This window comes from Rhineura floridana, chromosome 7 (assembly GCF_030035675.1).
Source record: "Rhineura floridana isolate rRhiFlo1 chromosome 7, rRhiFlo1.hap2, whole genome shotgun sequence".
Taxonomy (NCBI): Eukaryota; Metazoa; Chordata; class Lepidosauria; order Squamata; family Rhineuridae; genus Rhineura; species Rhineura floridana.
Genome location: NC_084486.1, coordinates 51,578,369 through 51,595,081, shown reverse-complemented (window position 1 = coordinate 51,595,081; position 16,713 = coordinate 51,578,369). Strand labels below are relative to the sequence as shown.

The 16,713-nt window shown below is 41.2% G+C and overlaps 1 protein-coding gene across 18 annotated transcripts in view; it reads left to right on the top strand.

Moving 5' to 3' along the window:
- The window catches only part of ADGRA1 (adhesion G protein-coupled receptor A1), a 588,775-nt gene that overhangs the window by 289,376 nt on the left and 282,686 nt on the right, over positions 1-16,713 (top strand). For 17 of the 18 annotated variants that reach the window (XM_061635602.1, XM_061635607.1, XM_061635603.1 and 14 more), the window contains one exon: positions 9,255-9,458. The exons of the other annotated variant lie outside the window; for it this stretch is intronic. In XM_061635602.1, coding sequence (XP_061491586.1) covers positions 9,255-9,458 — 204 coding nt within the window. The remainder of the gene's footprint in view (positions 1-9,254; positions 9,459-16,713) is intronic. 18 annotated transcript variants of the gene reach the window in all.

Here is a 16,713-nt window from a genome sequence, read left to right as displayed (position 1 = left end):
TGAGCAGGCACCCTAGTTGCATGGATTGAGTATCACTGTGGAGAGCATGCATACAGATGAGCACTGCTCCTCAGAGGAATAGTGAGAGCCCGCTGAGATTACCGGTGCCACCTCCTATGAGTCTGGGGAGAGGGCAGCTGAACCTCCTCAATGAGGTCCTCCCCAACAGGAGGGGGGGCTGCACAGTGGCGACAGTGGAATGGGCAAAGGAAGGGGGTGAAAGGTAGGTGGGATGGCATCTTCGCAGGTAACTGGATCTAAAGGGGTGGAACTGTCACTGGTTACAGCGCAGGAGCTCACAGACTCCTGCATGCCTGAAGACACGTCACTGATGTCTCCTTCCCACTCAAAGTCTGACTCTTCCTCTTCATTCTCTCCTCCCATACCCATTCTGTAGGGCTCATGATACTCTGGGCTTTTTAGGCAGGAACACCATTTTGTTTTCATTCCTTCTCAGCCTAAACTGGGTTGTTTTGATGGGTGCATCATTTTGAGTGGGCGCATCCCATTTCAGCTGCAATTTGGCCTTCCCCATGCCTTCTCTTTTTAAACGGTGGGGGTTTGGAGAGTCTTGGTAAGGGCTGCTGCACAGGGGCCTCCTGTTGACTTATCCATGAGCCAATCCACGGTGTGCTCACCCAGGGGACAGATTTTAGAGGATGTTTTTCTGTCTGTTCACCTCTTTCCCCCCTCACTTTGGGCATATTGGAGCACTTGTCAGCAACAGGCAGTGTCTGCCACTTAGCTGATAGGTGGGTTGGCCTGTTCACTCATGTGGAAAGGTTGGCTATTAGGGGCTGTATCCTGTCAACAGGCTCATAGGTATCTGCACCTCTCTCTTACTATCTCTGTTTTGTGCAGTGATTACGTCCTTGGGATTTATTGGCCTTCTTGCTCTGGATGTTCTCTTCATTCTTAGTAGCTGTCTGCTTTCATTCATCCCTGTCCCGTAGAGGTTGTTTATGATGTTTTTATCTGTGATTGCTCCATTCCTCTTTTCCTACCACTTGTTTCTCATCCTTGGTTTCTGGGGTTAGATAATGGAATTATCATGCCTTGCTGCTCAAGAGCAGGGGGAGATACCAGATCCTAATGAGCCTCTGGTCTCCAGTTCAAGGCATAGTGCCTCAGTAGCTTCTAGGTCATCACTGCCTACCCAAGATCTTACAGCGGTCTCAGGTTCTGATGACCAGCAAGGGAGGCTTCCACCTATGTGTGTGTGTGGGTTTCCCAAGGTTTTTTTCATAGTTGTGCATCTGCATATCTCAGGAACTCAGGGAGGCCATTCCACCACATCCTGCTCTACCTCAGGTGATTACTGAATAGGGAAGCTCTTTCTCTCATAAAAACCACAGGAAATGTAAAAAGCACAGATCCAAGTCCCATAGGTGGAGGAGGTCCCGTGGTTCTGGTTCCAGAGGGACCTCAAGGACATCTTCCTCCTTTTCCTCTCATTCCCATTCCCCTAGGAAGAGGGCCAGTGCCCCAGAGACCCATGCTGGATGAGGGCAGGTGGTTCCTGCTGCTTCTTGTGTGGAGGAGAGTCGAACTCTGTGCCAGGAGAAGAGGCTTTCTCAGGGTCAGAGTTTTCTCAAAGATGGAAAGGTGGGGAAGGGGCTGTCTCTGATTAGGAGCTTGAGGTAGTCATCCTGCAGCAGTGCTTGTTTTCTTCTGGCATCTTCTTGCTACTTTGGGTGAAAACACACAGGATACTTCACCTGTCTGAGCAGGAGGCCTCAGCTGATGGTGCGAAGTCTACTCTGGTCCCTGGGGCCAACAGGGCCTTCCCTTCTGCTGCCACAAAGCCAGCCACAGTGTCCTTCCATCAGTCACTTGAGGATGTTTGGGATGCAGAATGGGTGCATCCCAACCAGTTTAAGAATGTTCCAAAACTGACTAGGCAGCATTATACCCATCCTGAGAAAGTAATGCAGCACCTTAAATTTCCTTCAGTAGATCAACTCATGGCTGCTTTGGCATCTAATGTCATTCCTTCTAAAGGGGATGGGGAGCCAAAGGACCCTTGAGACAAGAGTGTTGAAGGGGCCCTGTAGTGTACTTTTGAGGCAGATTATGTAGCTTTCAGGGCGGCAGCTACTTCCTCCATTTTTGCTATGGCAGTTTTCATGTGGGCTGAAGAGCTGGGGGTGTTCGAAGACATTTCCAAGTCCCTTAAGGATGCCTTAAAGAAGATTTCTCATGCTTCAGTCCTCTCTGCAGACGCTTTTCTGGATGCATTCCAGTTGTCCACTAGCTCGTTGGCAGCCACTGCCACTGGTCAAGAGAAACATTTGGCTTAGGCAGTGGATCAGCTTTCTCAACAGAAATTGGTCAGTCTCCCATTCTGCCCCAATCCTTCCTGTTGAAAGGAAAGGAAATGGCACACACTGGATGTCCAGCATGCCCTGCAGTTCTACTTGTCCACAAGCCTGGGAAATGGAATTCTTGTTTGTTTCTTTTGTAGGGCCTTCAGCTCGCAATAAAGGGTCCACCTCTTCCATTGCTAGGTGGCTGAGAGAGGCTATTGGGACAGCCTATGAGGCCTTAGGTAAGCAGCCTCCAGTGGGGGTGTTGGCCCATCCGCTGAGGGGAGCAACTGCCTTGGCTGCATGCTAAGGTGGGTTTCCCATTATAGACACACCTTCACAAAGCACTATCAGGTGGGTGTGTTTGCTTCTTCCGATGCTGCGTTTGGAAGAGGGTGTTGCAAGGAATTATTCCCACTTAAGCATGTTGCAGAGGAAGCCTGCCCTTGGATGGGACTGCTCTGTTACATCCTTGTTAACTGAGTGTCCTCCATTCCAGTCTGGCAAATATGAAAATTTTACTTACCATGTTTGCAGACTGGAGTGGAGGACACTTGGCCTGCCTCTCACTTCCTCTGCTTGATGAGTTCTGTGCTGGGTAGTTTTCTCCCAGTTGGACTGGTTTGTGGTTGGGCCACATCTACTTAGGCCTGGTTATTTCCATGGTTTTGTTGTTTGGTTCCCATGTATTTGGTTTGTTCGTGTGTGTTGGTTGATAGGAGTTGAGGAGTCATCTCACTCTGCTGGTTGATCTGGTGAGAAGGATGGCTCCTCCCCCTGGTGAGGAGGCAGAAGATTGGAAAGGACCCTGCCTGTCACTCCCAGAGGGAGAATCCCTCTCAACAGAGCATTCTCCACTGTAGGCTCATTTCTGTTTACAGCAGCAAATGTTCAGTGAGACTTGACAATAACGTGTAAAAACAAACTCTGATCTGGAAAAAGTCCTTTGGATGCCAATATATGAAACAACAAATTGGGAACTCAGATAGTGTCTCTATTGGGAGTCTGCCTCTAAATGAAAAACTATGTCTTATCCAAAGAGTCCTTAGCAGATCCTTCTGGAGAGGAGCTTTCTATAGTTAGTGTTGTGCTTTACCACCATAATAGGGAAGGGCATATTAGGACCTATTTGAAGTAGCAGGAAGAGACTATAATTGGTTTTATTATTTGAAACTCCAGTTAGATACTGCATAACATATTGGTTAATATGCATGTTATTATACTCACTGTATACTTTTAGTTTTCCTTGTTTTAAAATTTCAGTTGTGCTTTTGGCCTGGGTTTGGGATAAAACCCAAATAATTTATGCCATGGAACGGATGAAAGAGTTCAACCCAGTTAGTTCTCCTGGATCTCTCAACAGCTTTCAGTATCATCAGTCATGGTATCTTCTTGATAGTTTCTTGGGGATGGGTATAGGAGGCATTGTTTTGCAATGGTTCTGGTCCTACCTGGAGATCAGGGTTCAGAAGGTGGTGTTGGAGGACTTCTGTCCTAACTTGTAGTCATTGGCCTTTTGGGTATCACAAGGTTCCATCTTGACCATGTTTCTCAACATCTACATAAAACTACTGGGTGAAATCTCCATAATTTTGGGTTTAGGTGTCATCGACATTGTTGACACTCAGCACTCTCTCTCTTTTCCACTAATCCCAAGGAGGCTGTAGAATCCCTGAGCAAGTGTTTGGAGGCAGTTTTGTTTTTTGGGGGAGTGGAAAACAAAAGCAAGCTGAAACTTAATCCTGAGAAGATAGAACTATTGTGAGTTAGGAAACTTGTTAACCTGGATGATAGAGTATAGTTGTACAAGACATTTTTGGATCCACACCTTCAATTTTCATCTAAATATTATAAGTACTCAGCAATAAGTAGAAAGCCTACTTAAAATTAGTGGAGTCTTTGAGCAGCTTTTCAAAGAGCCTACATTTTGTTGTCCAGTCCAGAAGGAAACAAGGTCCTTCTGTTTTAGCTCTGGCGGCTGACGCTCCTGAAGTGGGCTGGTCTGTGATGTTATTGTTAGCTCATTATGCTTAGTCATTCCCCATGTTGGGAATGGGTTAACTGGAGCAATTAGTGAAGGACACACAGCTGCAACGGATCTAAGGGGCTGGCTATAAATTAGAAACCTAGAGAGCCAGGCTGTGTGGGGGGAAGATAGGAGTAAAGCTTATGTTGGTGATTGTTTGTTCTCTTTGCACGTTTGATAAAGTTTCCTTTGCTGGCACAAAGCTCTATTGTGTCGGAGTGATTTCTTCATCTTGGCCGGTGCAGGAACGCTGTTACGCTACTACCTCTGTGTCCTGTGCAACAAGTGTACGTCTGCCTTGTTGGTTCAGGGCACAGAGAGCTCAACAAAGGGTTATGGGCCCAGCCATCCTAGCCAAAACAGTGTTACTGTGAGGCTGTGATACTGACGGCGATCCAGAAAAGTGCAGAAAGGCAGCCAAGAAGGGATACAAAGAATGGCAGTGTTTGGAAGCACGTCTTTTCCCTTGGAGAGGCTGGGGAGCACCAACTACTCCTACTGGAAGGTAAAGACAGAAATGCTACTGGTGAAGGAGGGCGTGTGGCACACAGTTGCAGAAGACCCCCCTGCAGCCCCACCAGCAGAGTGGATAAGGGCGGCAGAGAAAGCTAAAGCTCTAATTATCCTAGCTCTGGAAAATGAACAATTAATTCATGTAAGAGGCTTACACACAGCGAAGGAAGTGTGGAATGCATTACGAACTGTACACGTGAGAAAAACTGGGCTCTAAGGTCCTACTTGCTAAAAGACTTTACCAAACACGTTACAAAGAAGGCGAGTCCATGCAGAGGCGTTTACAGAACTTACAACGTTTGTTTGCCGAACTGCAAGAAATGGACATGCAGCATACACAGGAACAGATGGCATATATTACGCTTTCAACATTAAATGATTCCTGGGAAGGAGTAAAAAGTGCGTTAGAAAGTTTGCCGGACGCGGAGCTCAGTGTTAATTACATCACAAACAAACTACTTCAAGAAGAGGAACGCCAACGAGAGAAAAGCAAACAGCAACAAAGAAAGCCCGGAGCGGAATGCGAAATGATCCATGGCATATGGAGTGAGACGCTGCTACACATGCGGTTCCACAAATCATCTACGCAGACACTGCCAAGCTGAGAAGGAAAGAAGAACACAACAAAGCGAGAAAGACCCGTTTAAAGTGCAAGTCATAGGAACAAAAGACAAGGACAATGAACTGAACAGAGCGTCCTGGGCTGTAGACTCGGGAGCTAGTCATTTTTTGGCTAATAATGAAAAACAGTTTAAAACCCTGACCCCAGCAATGAACCAGAACGTTTACTTGGCGGATGGAAGCTGTCACGAAGTAAAAGGGGTAGGAGTGATATATCTAAAATGTTTAAAAACGCTGGTTACAAATGTGCTTTATGTTCCCAGTATGGACAGAAATATTATGTCTGTAGCAAAGTTAAATGATATGAATTATGTTGTTCACTTTGACAAACGGAAATGCACAATCAGTAAGGGAAATAAGATGTGTGCTATAGGAAAGTTCAAAGAAGCATTGTTCATAGTAAATGATGAAGCCCCACAATGTATAAATACACTAAGAAATAAGCCAGTTCATGATAAATGTATACACCTTTACCAGAAAAGGTTGGGTCATGTCAGTTATGCAACTCTACTAAAAACAATGAAGCACATTGCAGACTTACAGTTTAAATCTTGTGGGCAGTATGAAGACTGTAACATTTGCAGTGAATAGAAGTCAACAGCAGCTCCCATACACAAAGAAAGGCTAATTAGCACGCAATGGCCATTTCAGTTAATACACATGGATCTGGCCGGTCCCTTTAAACAGTTGAAAGGAAATGCAAAGTTTTATTATGTGTTGTTCGATGACTACTCGAGATACGCGCTTGTTTACCTGTTGCATAACAAAACAGAAGCCGCAGGGAAGCTACAGCATTTTGTGGAATGGGTAGAGGCTAGATTTAAAACCCGGATAGCAACAATCCGATCAGATAGAGGAGGGGAATTTTTGTCCTCAACTCTGCAAAAGTATCTATATAAAAAAGGGGTAAAACACGAATTAACAGCTCCTTTTTCACCACATCAGAATGGGGTTGCTGAGAGGTACAACAAATTTTTGCAAGACACTGTGAGAGCAATGTTAGGTGACTCTAAACTTACCAGGGATTTCTGGGGTGAATGTACTATATATGCTAACTATCTGTTGAACAGAGTATATACTAGTGCTGTGAATTGTACACCTTATGAAATGTTGTTTAACAAAAAGCCTTATCTGAATCATGTAAGGAAATTTGGAGCAGTATGTTGGGCTCATATTCCCAAACCGCAACGTAAAGGGAAACAGGGTCCAAGAGCATTAAAAGGCTACTACCTCGGTTTTGAGGGAGCATATCACAGAGTCTGGTTAATGAAGGAAAAACGTTTACATGTGTGTAGAAGTGTAAAAACGCAGGAACAAGACTGGGAAGACAGTACAAAACAGGTAGAGATACACTTAGACAGCACACAAGAAGAGAAACAGGAAAGAAACATTACGCCTGATTCCCAGGAAGAAAGGGGAGGGGGAACTGTAGAAACTGCAGAAACTGCCGAAGTAAAACAGAAGGCAGAGGAGACAGAAGAAAGTCAGAGTGGGAATGTAAAAGAACAAAACATAGAACAGACAGAAAGCCTAAAGAATAATATAACGGAACTGGAACCCATACTAAGACGGTCAGAAAGATCAAATATAGGAATACCGCCAGAAAGATGTAAGGTAACAAATGTCATAACGGAAAACAAAGGGAGAACAAAACCCTGTACGCCCATAAATGAGGCAGTCCGTGCAAGACTAACGGATGGTGTATGGATTAGGGAGAAATGGCAAGAACATGAATGGGACTGAGACTGAACAATACTGAATGTATTAATGTATGTGTTCTAAAACTGCTGTAAATAAAATTGTAAACGTACAATGTAAAAAGAAATGTATGGAGAAATGTAAAATGTAAAATGTACTGTATAAAATGAGCAACGGAAGCGCCCAACAATGTGGAATGAGGTGGGGGCTGTTAGCTCATTATGCTTAGTCATTCCCCATGTTGGGAATGGGTTAACTGGAGCAATTAGTGAAGGACACACAGCTGCAACGGATCTAAGGGGCTGGCTATAAATTAGAAGCCTAGAGAGCCAGGCTGTGTGGGGGGAAGATAGGAGTAAAGCTTATGTTGGTGATTGTTTGTTCTCTGCACGTTTGATAAAGTTTCCCTTGCTGGCACAAAGCTCTATTGTGTCGGAGTGATTTCTTCATCTTGGCCGGTGCAGGAACGCTGTTACACTACTACCTCTGTGTCCTGTGCAACAAGTGTACGTCTGCCTTGTTGGTTCGGGGCACAGAGAGCTCAACAGTTATTATGGTCATCTGAAGTCACATGATTACTTTTTCTCATCTTCTCTCCCAAAATGTGACTGGTGGTGGTTGGCTTCTGTTCTGTGACATCACTTCACTAATGCAGGAGTTCAAGGCTTTGTCTCCCTTATTTGGAAGGCTGTCCACTATCTGGAAAATCCTTCCAGCTGGGAAGTGCTGTTAGACCTGACTTACCTTGCATTTTCCCTTTCTTATTTGTGCCTTGTTTTGAAGTCAATAAATGAATTTGTTTTCTGCTGCAATTTGCATCCAGCCAGAGCCATTGGCAGCATATTTCACATGTGGTACACCTTAATATCACTTGATACTTTATATGTAGCATGTATATATGGAATGGAATAGCTGTCTAGGAACTGGTGTTTATATGGTAGTAGGGGTGTTTGCACTGTACTTGTATAAAATACTTTTAGATGTCAAGTGTCATAGGTCATTTTTCTTGTCATTGTCTAGGGAAAATATCTATCTCCCTTTGGGGACAAAGTGCACTTCTTTTTTTACTCTACATAGCAGTTCTTTATCTCCTTTCCCCTCTTAGGCAAATTAGTATACCGGCAAATTCAAATTGTAAATAAAGCTATAGAGTTCCATGTGCAGACTTATACAATACCAAACACCTGCTGTTCACTTTGGAGACTGGCCAGCAGCAATTAACCAAACTGCATCATTGAGACTGTGGTAGTCTCTCTCTCTCTCTCTCTCTCTCTCTCTCTCTCTCATATGTGTGTGTGTGTGTGTGTGTGAGTGTGTGAGTGAGTGAGAGAGAGAGAGAGAGAGAGAGAGAGAGAGAGATTCCAGCTAACCAAACAGGAAACATTTTGACCAGTTCTGTCACTACACCTCTTCTGTCACTTTTAATCAGCACCTTACATCATGAGATCCTAAAGAATATTTACTGATTCAAGAGAACACTGCAGATACGCTGTAGAAACTTGAATGATCTCTTCCCTGGCCAGATTTTTTGTTGCCATAGTAATATGGTGTGAATTATTATTGCCATAGCACTGTGAGATGAAATTTGCCAATCTGAATTCCTACACACTTCCCATTCACTTCAAAGGTGGTTAAGCTTAATTGTGTATAACAGTAGGAGTCTTGTTAAAACAAACACACACACAAAACATTATTAGCCCTATTAAAACATAATTAGCCTAATTAAGGTCATAATTATTCATAGTAAAAATAAAAAGATGAATAGAGAATTAGATCCTTGTACTTCTTTAAAAATTGAAATTGGACTTCCAAGCAATTTCACTGCCCTTCAAGCTATAGAAATTTATGGATGTACTCTTTTTTGTGACAGTACTCACTCATACAGAGTACAGGCACCCCTTTTTTTTGTGCTGGCACCCACAACACTTTTATCAAGATATGAGTACCAGCAACTATTTTTTTTACCAAAAAAACTATGTGTGTGTGTATACAGCATATGTGTGTACAGTGTGTGCAAACATACAATGTAGATTTTATACAAGTGATTGCCTTTAAAAATATGTTATATACTAATTCTTCAAATTTGACAGGTTTCTGTTAATATTGCTCTGGAGGCCTTTATGATCAAGCCATCTAGTTTCCTGGGGATGACTTGCACTGCCTTTCAGAAAATATCTACACATCCAGACCAGTCACTGAGCCATGTTAGAGGGAACAGGGAGACAGACCAACATTTGAATTTTAAATGCAATGCTGGCAGTCATAGTGCCTCTGTGGTGAATTTATCTTCAATGGTAAGTGCACTGAAAACAACATTTGGAGCAATGAGGATAAGTGATCTGAAATAATGATTTAAACTTCCTTCTGATTTTACAATAGATTAGTTTTTTTTTTTTTAAAAGTCCTATACAGTAGGTATAAATCTAAGGACATGACCCTAATACCTTATGTTGAATCATAAAATGTAGCATTGATTGGATTGTGCTGAAAATGAAAACAGTGAAAGCTTATTCATCCAGAGTGCTTGACTTTGTGGGACTTTCTGTCCACTGAAAGTCAACTGGACTGAAATGATATCAAACTTATAACCTCCATTAAAAACAGTTCCAGGTATCCTGTTTCTGGCCAAAGACAAGGTGGCTTGAATCCCATTTACATCAAGCTAAAAAAATCAATTTATAGTTACTTTACTGAGTAAATGTATGATTTATTCAGGGTTCCATTATTATTATTATTATTATTATTACAAATCACCTTTTACAAATGAATTTTACAAATCACCTTTTACATTCATCTCAAGTTTATGATTTTGCCAAAGGAATATAGATGTAGATGGAGTGTATATAGAAAGAGAGCTTCTCTTCTCTTTTCTAGAAAGCAGAAGTATATAAAAGCATCCAGGTATTGAAAATGTTAGTAATTGTGAGAAGATTTGCTGCTGCCCGATTAAATATGATTAAATATGATATGAATTGTTTGATGCCATTTTGGTTTGTTAGGTGCTTTTGCTTTAATGACACATATTGTGTATATATGTGAGAGACTATGGAAATTTTGTAAAGGAAGTAGATAAATATATCAAAGAAGTAAACTCCCAGGGCTCCCATCAGATGATTTCAAGAAGGTTATATAAGATATTAAGAAATAATAAAGGTGTTTTGAAAAGTTAGATTATTGTGTTTTGTGCAATATTGTAATATTAGTAGTTCTGTTACTTTTTATGTAAAAAATTCTAGAGAAGGCCTGAAATAATCTAAGAAAACAAATAGATGCTAGGTCTTCAATGGAATGTATTATTTATATCAGATAATAAAGCAGAACAATTAAATTCTGATGCCGTACAAAATAGAATTTTGCATTTGGTTGAGCATGGTATTAAATATGAAATGTTCCAAATTGAAGTTCTTGTTTTCCTTGAACAGATTTTTATTTTAATAGGCCTAGTTTTTGAAGTATTCTGTATGTTACAAAACGTTTCCAAGAAATTGTTGAAACACTGAGTCTGGAACTCTTAAAATGTTTACATATGGTCCTCCCTCCCTTCTCTTTTCACACTTTTGAATCTGAGAGAAATATGGCATATTTTGTTGGGGAAGATTGCTTGTTTAAAGGCCTCTGAAATGTTGAGGAATGTGCAATAATAGAACAGATCTCATAGAATGCAATATTTATCCTTTAGTCTTTTAGAAACTATCCAAAATGGACTTGGGGGGCTTTATTGGGGGAGAGGAGCTCCTATAATTGCTATTGATATTTCTTCCCTCTAGTTGTTATGAATTACTATTTTAATCAACATCATTTGGATAAATGTGAGTGCTGATTTTTTAATGTTACATTGCTTTGAGACTCTTAGGGTGTAAGATTAAAAATTGGGTTATTTAAACTTTATATCAGTGCTTTCAAACTGTTTCTGTGGAACTGAAGATTTGTAGAATCAGAGATTTTGCAATTAGAAGATTAGTAGAGTGAGATAAGCTTCCACCAAACAGCTTGTTTATCGTATACTTTTCTATTCCTGAAATGTTACCCTTTATGTTGGAACATTTCTCTTCAAATGGTCAAACCCTGCTTTGTGTGCACTCTAGAATTGCAACCCAAGATCTCTGCAACATGTAGGCACAGCAGATGAACCAGTTTTGAATGAGTTTCTTGAGGGTACTACTTTAGAAAATATGGATTCTGTAGTATTACCTCAAAAACGCATTGAGACAGAGACTGTGTTTGGATGCCATGATAAATCATGGTTTATTGTGACCAGAGCTTGGAAAAGTTACTTTTTGAACTACAACTCCCATCAGCCCCAGCCAGCATAGCCACTGGATTGGGGTGATGGGAGTTGTAGTTCAAAAATGTAACTTTTCCAAGCTCTGATTGTGACAGGAGTAAGCCTAGGCTGCCACCTCCCCTTCTCTAGCATGGCCACAAAATCAGAAACTTTTGCTTCCAATTTCAGTAAACCGCTGTTTAGCATTATGTCTGACCCCTAAACTAGTTAATCTTAAAAAGAGTTTGTTGAAACAAGCTAGTTTCATAAATACAGTTTGAAGTTGGCTTGTTTCAAATAAACCATATTTACAATAAATCCCAGTTTGTCAGGTTCAGATTACATGACAAGCTGCAATTGATAAAAATGAAAACAAAAATTCCCAACTTCCTCCTGTAGCTGTGGCAAAGGAGGAGAGGAGGAAGTGAATGAACCCAGGGAAAGGCTAGACACATCCCTATGATGATAACCCATTATTTATCCGTTTCCATATGCAGCAAGTGATTGGTGTCCTCAGTGGTTGGTGTTCTTACACAGCTGCTAAGACTTCAATATCATTAAAACCAAAAAGGTGGCAGAGCTGCTTTTAAACTGATGGAGGGAGGAAAGCTGACAGGAGCTGAGGAGGGTCCAGTTCAGAAGAAATCCCTCCCCGGTCTAAAGACAAAAAAATGATGAAAACATAAATGGGGTATGCCTAGAACTAGGCATTAGGAATGCAGGGGCACAGGATAGCAATCCAGAGAGGCAAAAGTACCACAGACCAAACCAAAAGTGCCAAAGACACTTGAAGAGAGGCACTGTATGCAAGTGTTTATATGCTAATGATAGAAGCCTCTGAGCCAAGATGGCAGAACTGGAGTGCTTGGTCTTAAGAGTACAGCATTAATATAGTGAGCATAACAAAAAACTGATGGAACAGAGAAACCTAGTGACACAATTATCTCTAGATATAAATTGTATCAGAGGGACAGGGAAGGACATATTGGAGGTGGTGTCGATCTATGTGTGAAAAAGGACATTGAATCCAGCAAGCTAGAAAACCCAAAAGAGGCAGACTCCTCCACAGAATTATTATGAGTTGTGATACTGGGCCCCAAAAGTAATTCAGTACTATTGTCCCCCTTATCAAAAAGGTTAGAGAGATCTTGAGATGAAAAAATGAAATCAAGGAACCATCCAAACTAGGAAATGTTGTAGTAATGGCTGACTTCAGTTAGACTGATTACATATGTGTTCCAATCACAACAAAGAAGTAAAATTTCTAGATACCCTAAATGACTGTGCCTTAGAACAGTTAGAGAGCCAGTGTGGTGTAGTAGTAGAGTGTTGGACTACGACCTGGGAGACCAGGGTTCAAGTCTCCACACAGCCATGAAGCTCACTGGGTAACCTTGGGAGTCACTGCCTCTCAGCCTCAGAGGAAGGCAATGGTAAACCACCTCTGAATTCCAATTACCATGAAAACCCTATTCATAGGGTCTCCATAAGTTGGGATCGATTTGAAGGCAGTCCATTTAGAACAGTTAGTCATGAAACCAACCATGCCAACCAAGACTTTTTCTTGTCCTGAATCTTCCAAGATTCAGCTTTATTGGATGATCCCAGGATCTAGCATTATGAGAAGGTAAGTAAAAAGAAACTTCTATTAACTTTCTTGACACCATACATAATTTTATACGTCTCTGTTAATTAAGCATACATATGAAGGACCAATTGCCAAGAAAATCCAACAAGGTCACATTTGACTTCAAAAGAGGAAACTTCCAAAAAATGAGGGGATTGGTAGAAAGAAAATTGAAAGACAGAGTCCAGAGGGTCATACCACTCCAAAATGCTTGGAATTCACTCCCACAGGAGGCTGTGATGGCCTCCAACTTGGATGGCTTTGAAAGAGGATTAGACACATTCATGGAGGATAACAGTATCAAAGGCTACTAGCCACGATGCCTATGCACTGCCTCCCTGGCTGGAGAATACCAGTTGCTGGAAACTGCAGGAGGGGAGAGTGCTCTTGGGCTCAGGTCCTGCTTACATACTTCCCATAGGCGTCTAGTTGGCCAGTATGAGAACAAGATGCTGGACTAGATGGGCCACTGGCCTGATCCAGCAGGCTCTTATGTTCTTATGCTAACATCTCATAAAGTCCTACTGCAAACCAGAAGTTCCTGCTGCTTCGCTTCATTGCAGTCACAATTTTTTCATTCGTTCGAAGCTGCAAAAAGTTGCTGCTGCTCTAATGCCTGCCTTCTCTCTATGAGGTATGATGTGTGCCCAGTTTCTCTCCCTTTTCCGTTCTGTCCACTATATTTATACTGCCCTTGGCTTGTATACGTGGAAGGTTATGTGAGGGGTGTATATTTATTTATTTGTTACATTTATACCCCACCTTTCTTTCACCATGGAACCCAAAGCAGCATACATGTGGTTCCCAGGCAGTCTCCCATCCAGGCACTGACCAGACCTAGACCTGCTTAGCTTCAGCAAGGTGGTGGACTCATGTGCCTTCAGACCATAGCCTTTCTTTTCCTTTGCCTGAGGCAGCAAAATGTCTTGGGTTAGCCCTAATAGCTGAAGAGGTAGATGAATGTGCACCATTGGAGGATTTTTCCCCAGAGCAGTTGTCAGTTTCAGAGGAGGAATATTCCTGAGATCTCAGCAGAGAACGAAGAGTTTAGGTTTTCTTCATTCTCATGCTGAGGCTGCATGACAAAACCTTTGCATTTTAGGAGATTGCAAGGTTTAATGTTTGCATCTGTGTCAGTGTCTACATTAGTATGGGAAAGAAAAGGGGATTATACAGCCACAAGCTGCTAATGTTAAATTGAAAATACCCCCATGCCATTTTGATGCTTCCCATAAGCTCATTTCAAAACAAAACCTTACAAAACTTATAGTTCTGAACTCAGAAACGCTTGCTTAACAACCTTCTCAATTTTTATAGCCACACACAAAACAGTCAGAGAGAATCGAGAGTCCAAAGTGTAAAAAGAGAGAAAGAGAAAAAAGATCCCTTTTGGGATCCCATGATTGCACGGGAGTAAATCCCACTGAACTTAATAAACATGCAAGTGATCAGACCTGTCTTTCCCCTCCTTCCCATCTCCTCTCCCTTCCTCCTCCCTTCCTCCTCCCTCCTCTCTACCTTTTTCCTCCTCCCCTACCCACTCCAGGCTCCCTCCCCATGGTCAGTTTCACCTATCCTAACCATGATTGCAGGGGAGTAAATCCTACTGAACTTAATAAGCATGCAAATGATCAATCCATTCTCAGCAAACTTGCCCAGGATCCCATTTCTTACCTCCCTGATTAAAAAGCAGAGAATTCACTAACAGGCAAAAAACCTTGCGGTTTACGCATGTACCTATAGCCAACTGATATTTTTATCAAGCTGATAGAAGATAGGCACATGTTACCAACTTCTTCCAAGCTACACATGAAATGGATTGGACTGTGAAAGACCAACCCAAATGATGTTTGCATTTCTACAAATTTGTAGGGCAGTACAATATCTCAGACAGGAGGTCAGGTCTCCTGCTCCCCTGGTGCATTCAACAGAGCTGCCCAATTTCCCTGCTTTTAAAAGTTTGATAGAAATATCTGTTGACTATAGGTACGTTCTTAAACCACAAGTTTTTGTGCCTGTTAGTGAATATCATCTAGCACTCTATTGGATGCTCCTGCTTTTTCCCCTCTACTATCTTGCCCTTCAAGCAAGATACAGAGGCCTGTGCCAACTAATCAGCCAGGGAATTCTGCCATCCTATTTCTAAGCGTTGCTGTTAGAGCAAAACATTGTTCATATTTTTCAGGTACAGAAAATTAACATTTTCTCCAGATGTATTTATCTGCCAAGTACTGATGCCTCTTTCTTTTGTTACGAGGAAGTAAAATGAAAAACAAATGATTAGATTCCCTTTCCTCCTGAGAACATGCCAGGCATCTAGGATTTATTTCAAACTATGGCAGAACATTTTGTTTGGAACCCTTGTACAAAACCTTGGCAGTGCATCGCTGTATAAAAAGCCTTAGCAAAGTTTAATCTTTTCTTGTATGTTTTTGCCATGTTAGTGAAAATGTCCAAGTCAAATTCTTGGCCAAGCTTGAATAGTCATGTTTAATTTCAGTGAACAAAATATTTTTAAACTGCAGGTGAAATTTTCTGAAAAGTAAAAAACAAAAACCCTTTTGGATTTCATAATTGTAACCAAATGTGAAGTTTCATTCAGAATATGCCACTAAATAGTAATCCATGTCTTGCTATTATAATGGGTCATCTTAAAGTAAAATGGGTATATTTGCATAATTTCATGATTCTAACTGTTCTCACTTGAAAAATGAGACAGTTGCCTGTATCCATTTGTCCTAAAATCACCAGATGTGCAAAACTAGGTTTTATCAACATATCAGATTGGTAAAATTTTATTGTTTTCTGATCAGAAAACAAAACCAAAGGAACACTTAAAGACGTGTAACAAGAAAAGTGGCAAATAAGGTAAATGTTGGTTTCGTAACTTTCAAAGTATTCCTTTTGATGGCTATGTGTTAGCTCTAAACTGCTTTTAAAATCACTTTTTAAATAATAGTTTCCCATTGTGGGGGAGGCAGTTCTGGCATTATTATGTGCTTATTGAATGACTTTTTCAAATGAACACATGCATGTGGCAAGAATGACATCTGTATAACTTCCCCAGAAAAGTATGTGCATGGTATTCTATTGTCCTGTGAGATCTCCTATGCAGATTTATTTTGGGCTAATTATCCTTTCCAATGGGACTTTCATAAATGTTGGTGCTCTTGATAAGTCGTGTGGGGAAAAATTTAGGGACCCTGATATTCCATGGATGAGAATATACCTCCCATTAAACATTATGAAATAGCAATCCATGTCAAAGGAGGGCTGTGGAATGAATTGACTGGAATCCTAAAAAGCAGTATTCTATGATATTTTGTTGCCGGGTTCCTTGGGTTATGTGAATGTGTTTTATGGTCTCACCCTGCAGAAAACGGTGAATTGATCCAGCAAAATTGATCTTCTTGTCTAATTCTTATGTTCTATTGATAAAATATAAAAAGAAATGACATGCAAGACGAATTATGTTGGCAAAAAAGTTCTAGTTATGTATCTTGCATAGAAAATTAGACTACTCTAACAAGAACATTTGGACACAGTAGGCTTGATTTTACCTAGTTTGTTATGGCTAATATATAAGAAATACCATATGTAATTTCTTCTCTCTATTTTGGCTTTTAAGTTGAGATGGAAGGATGAAGTCGAGAATATA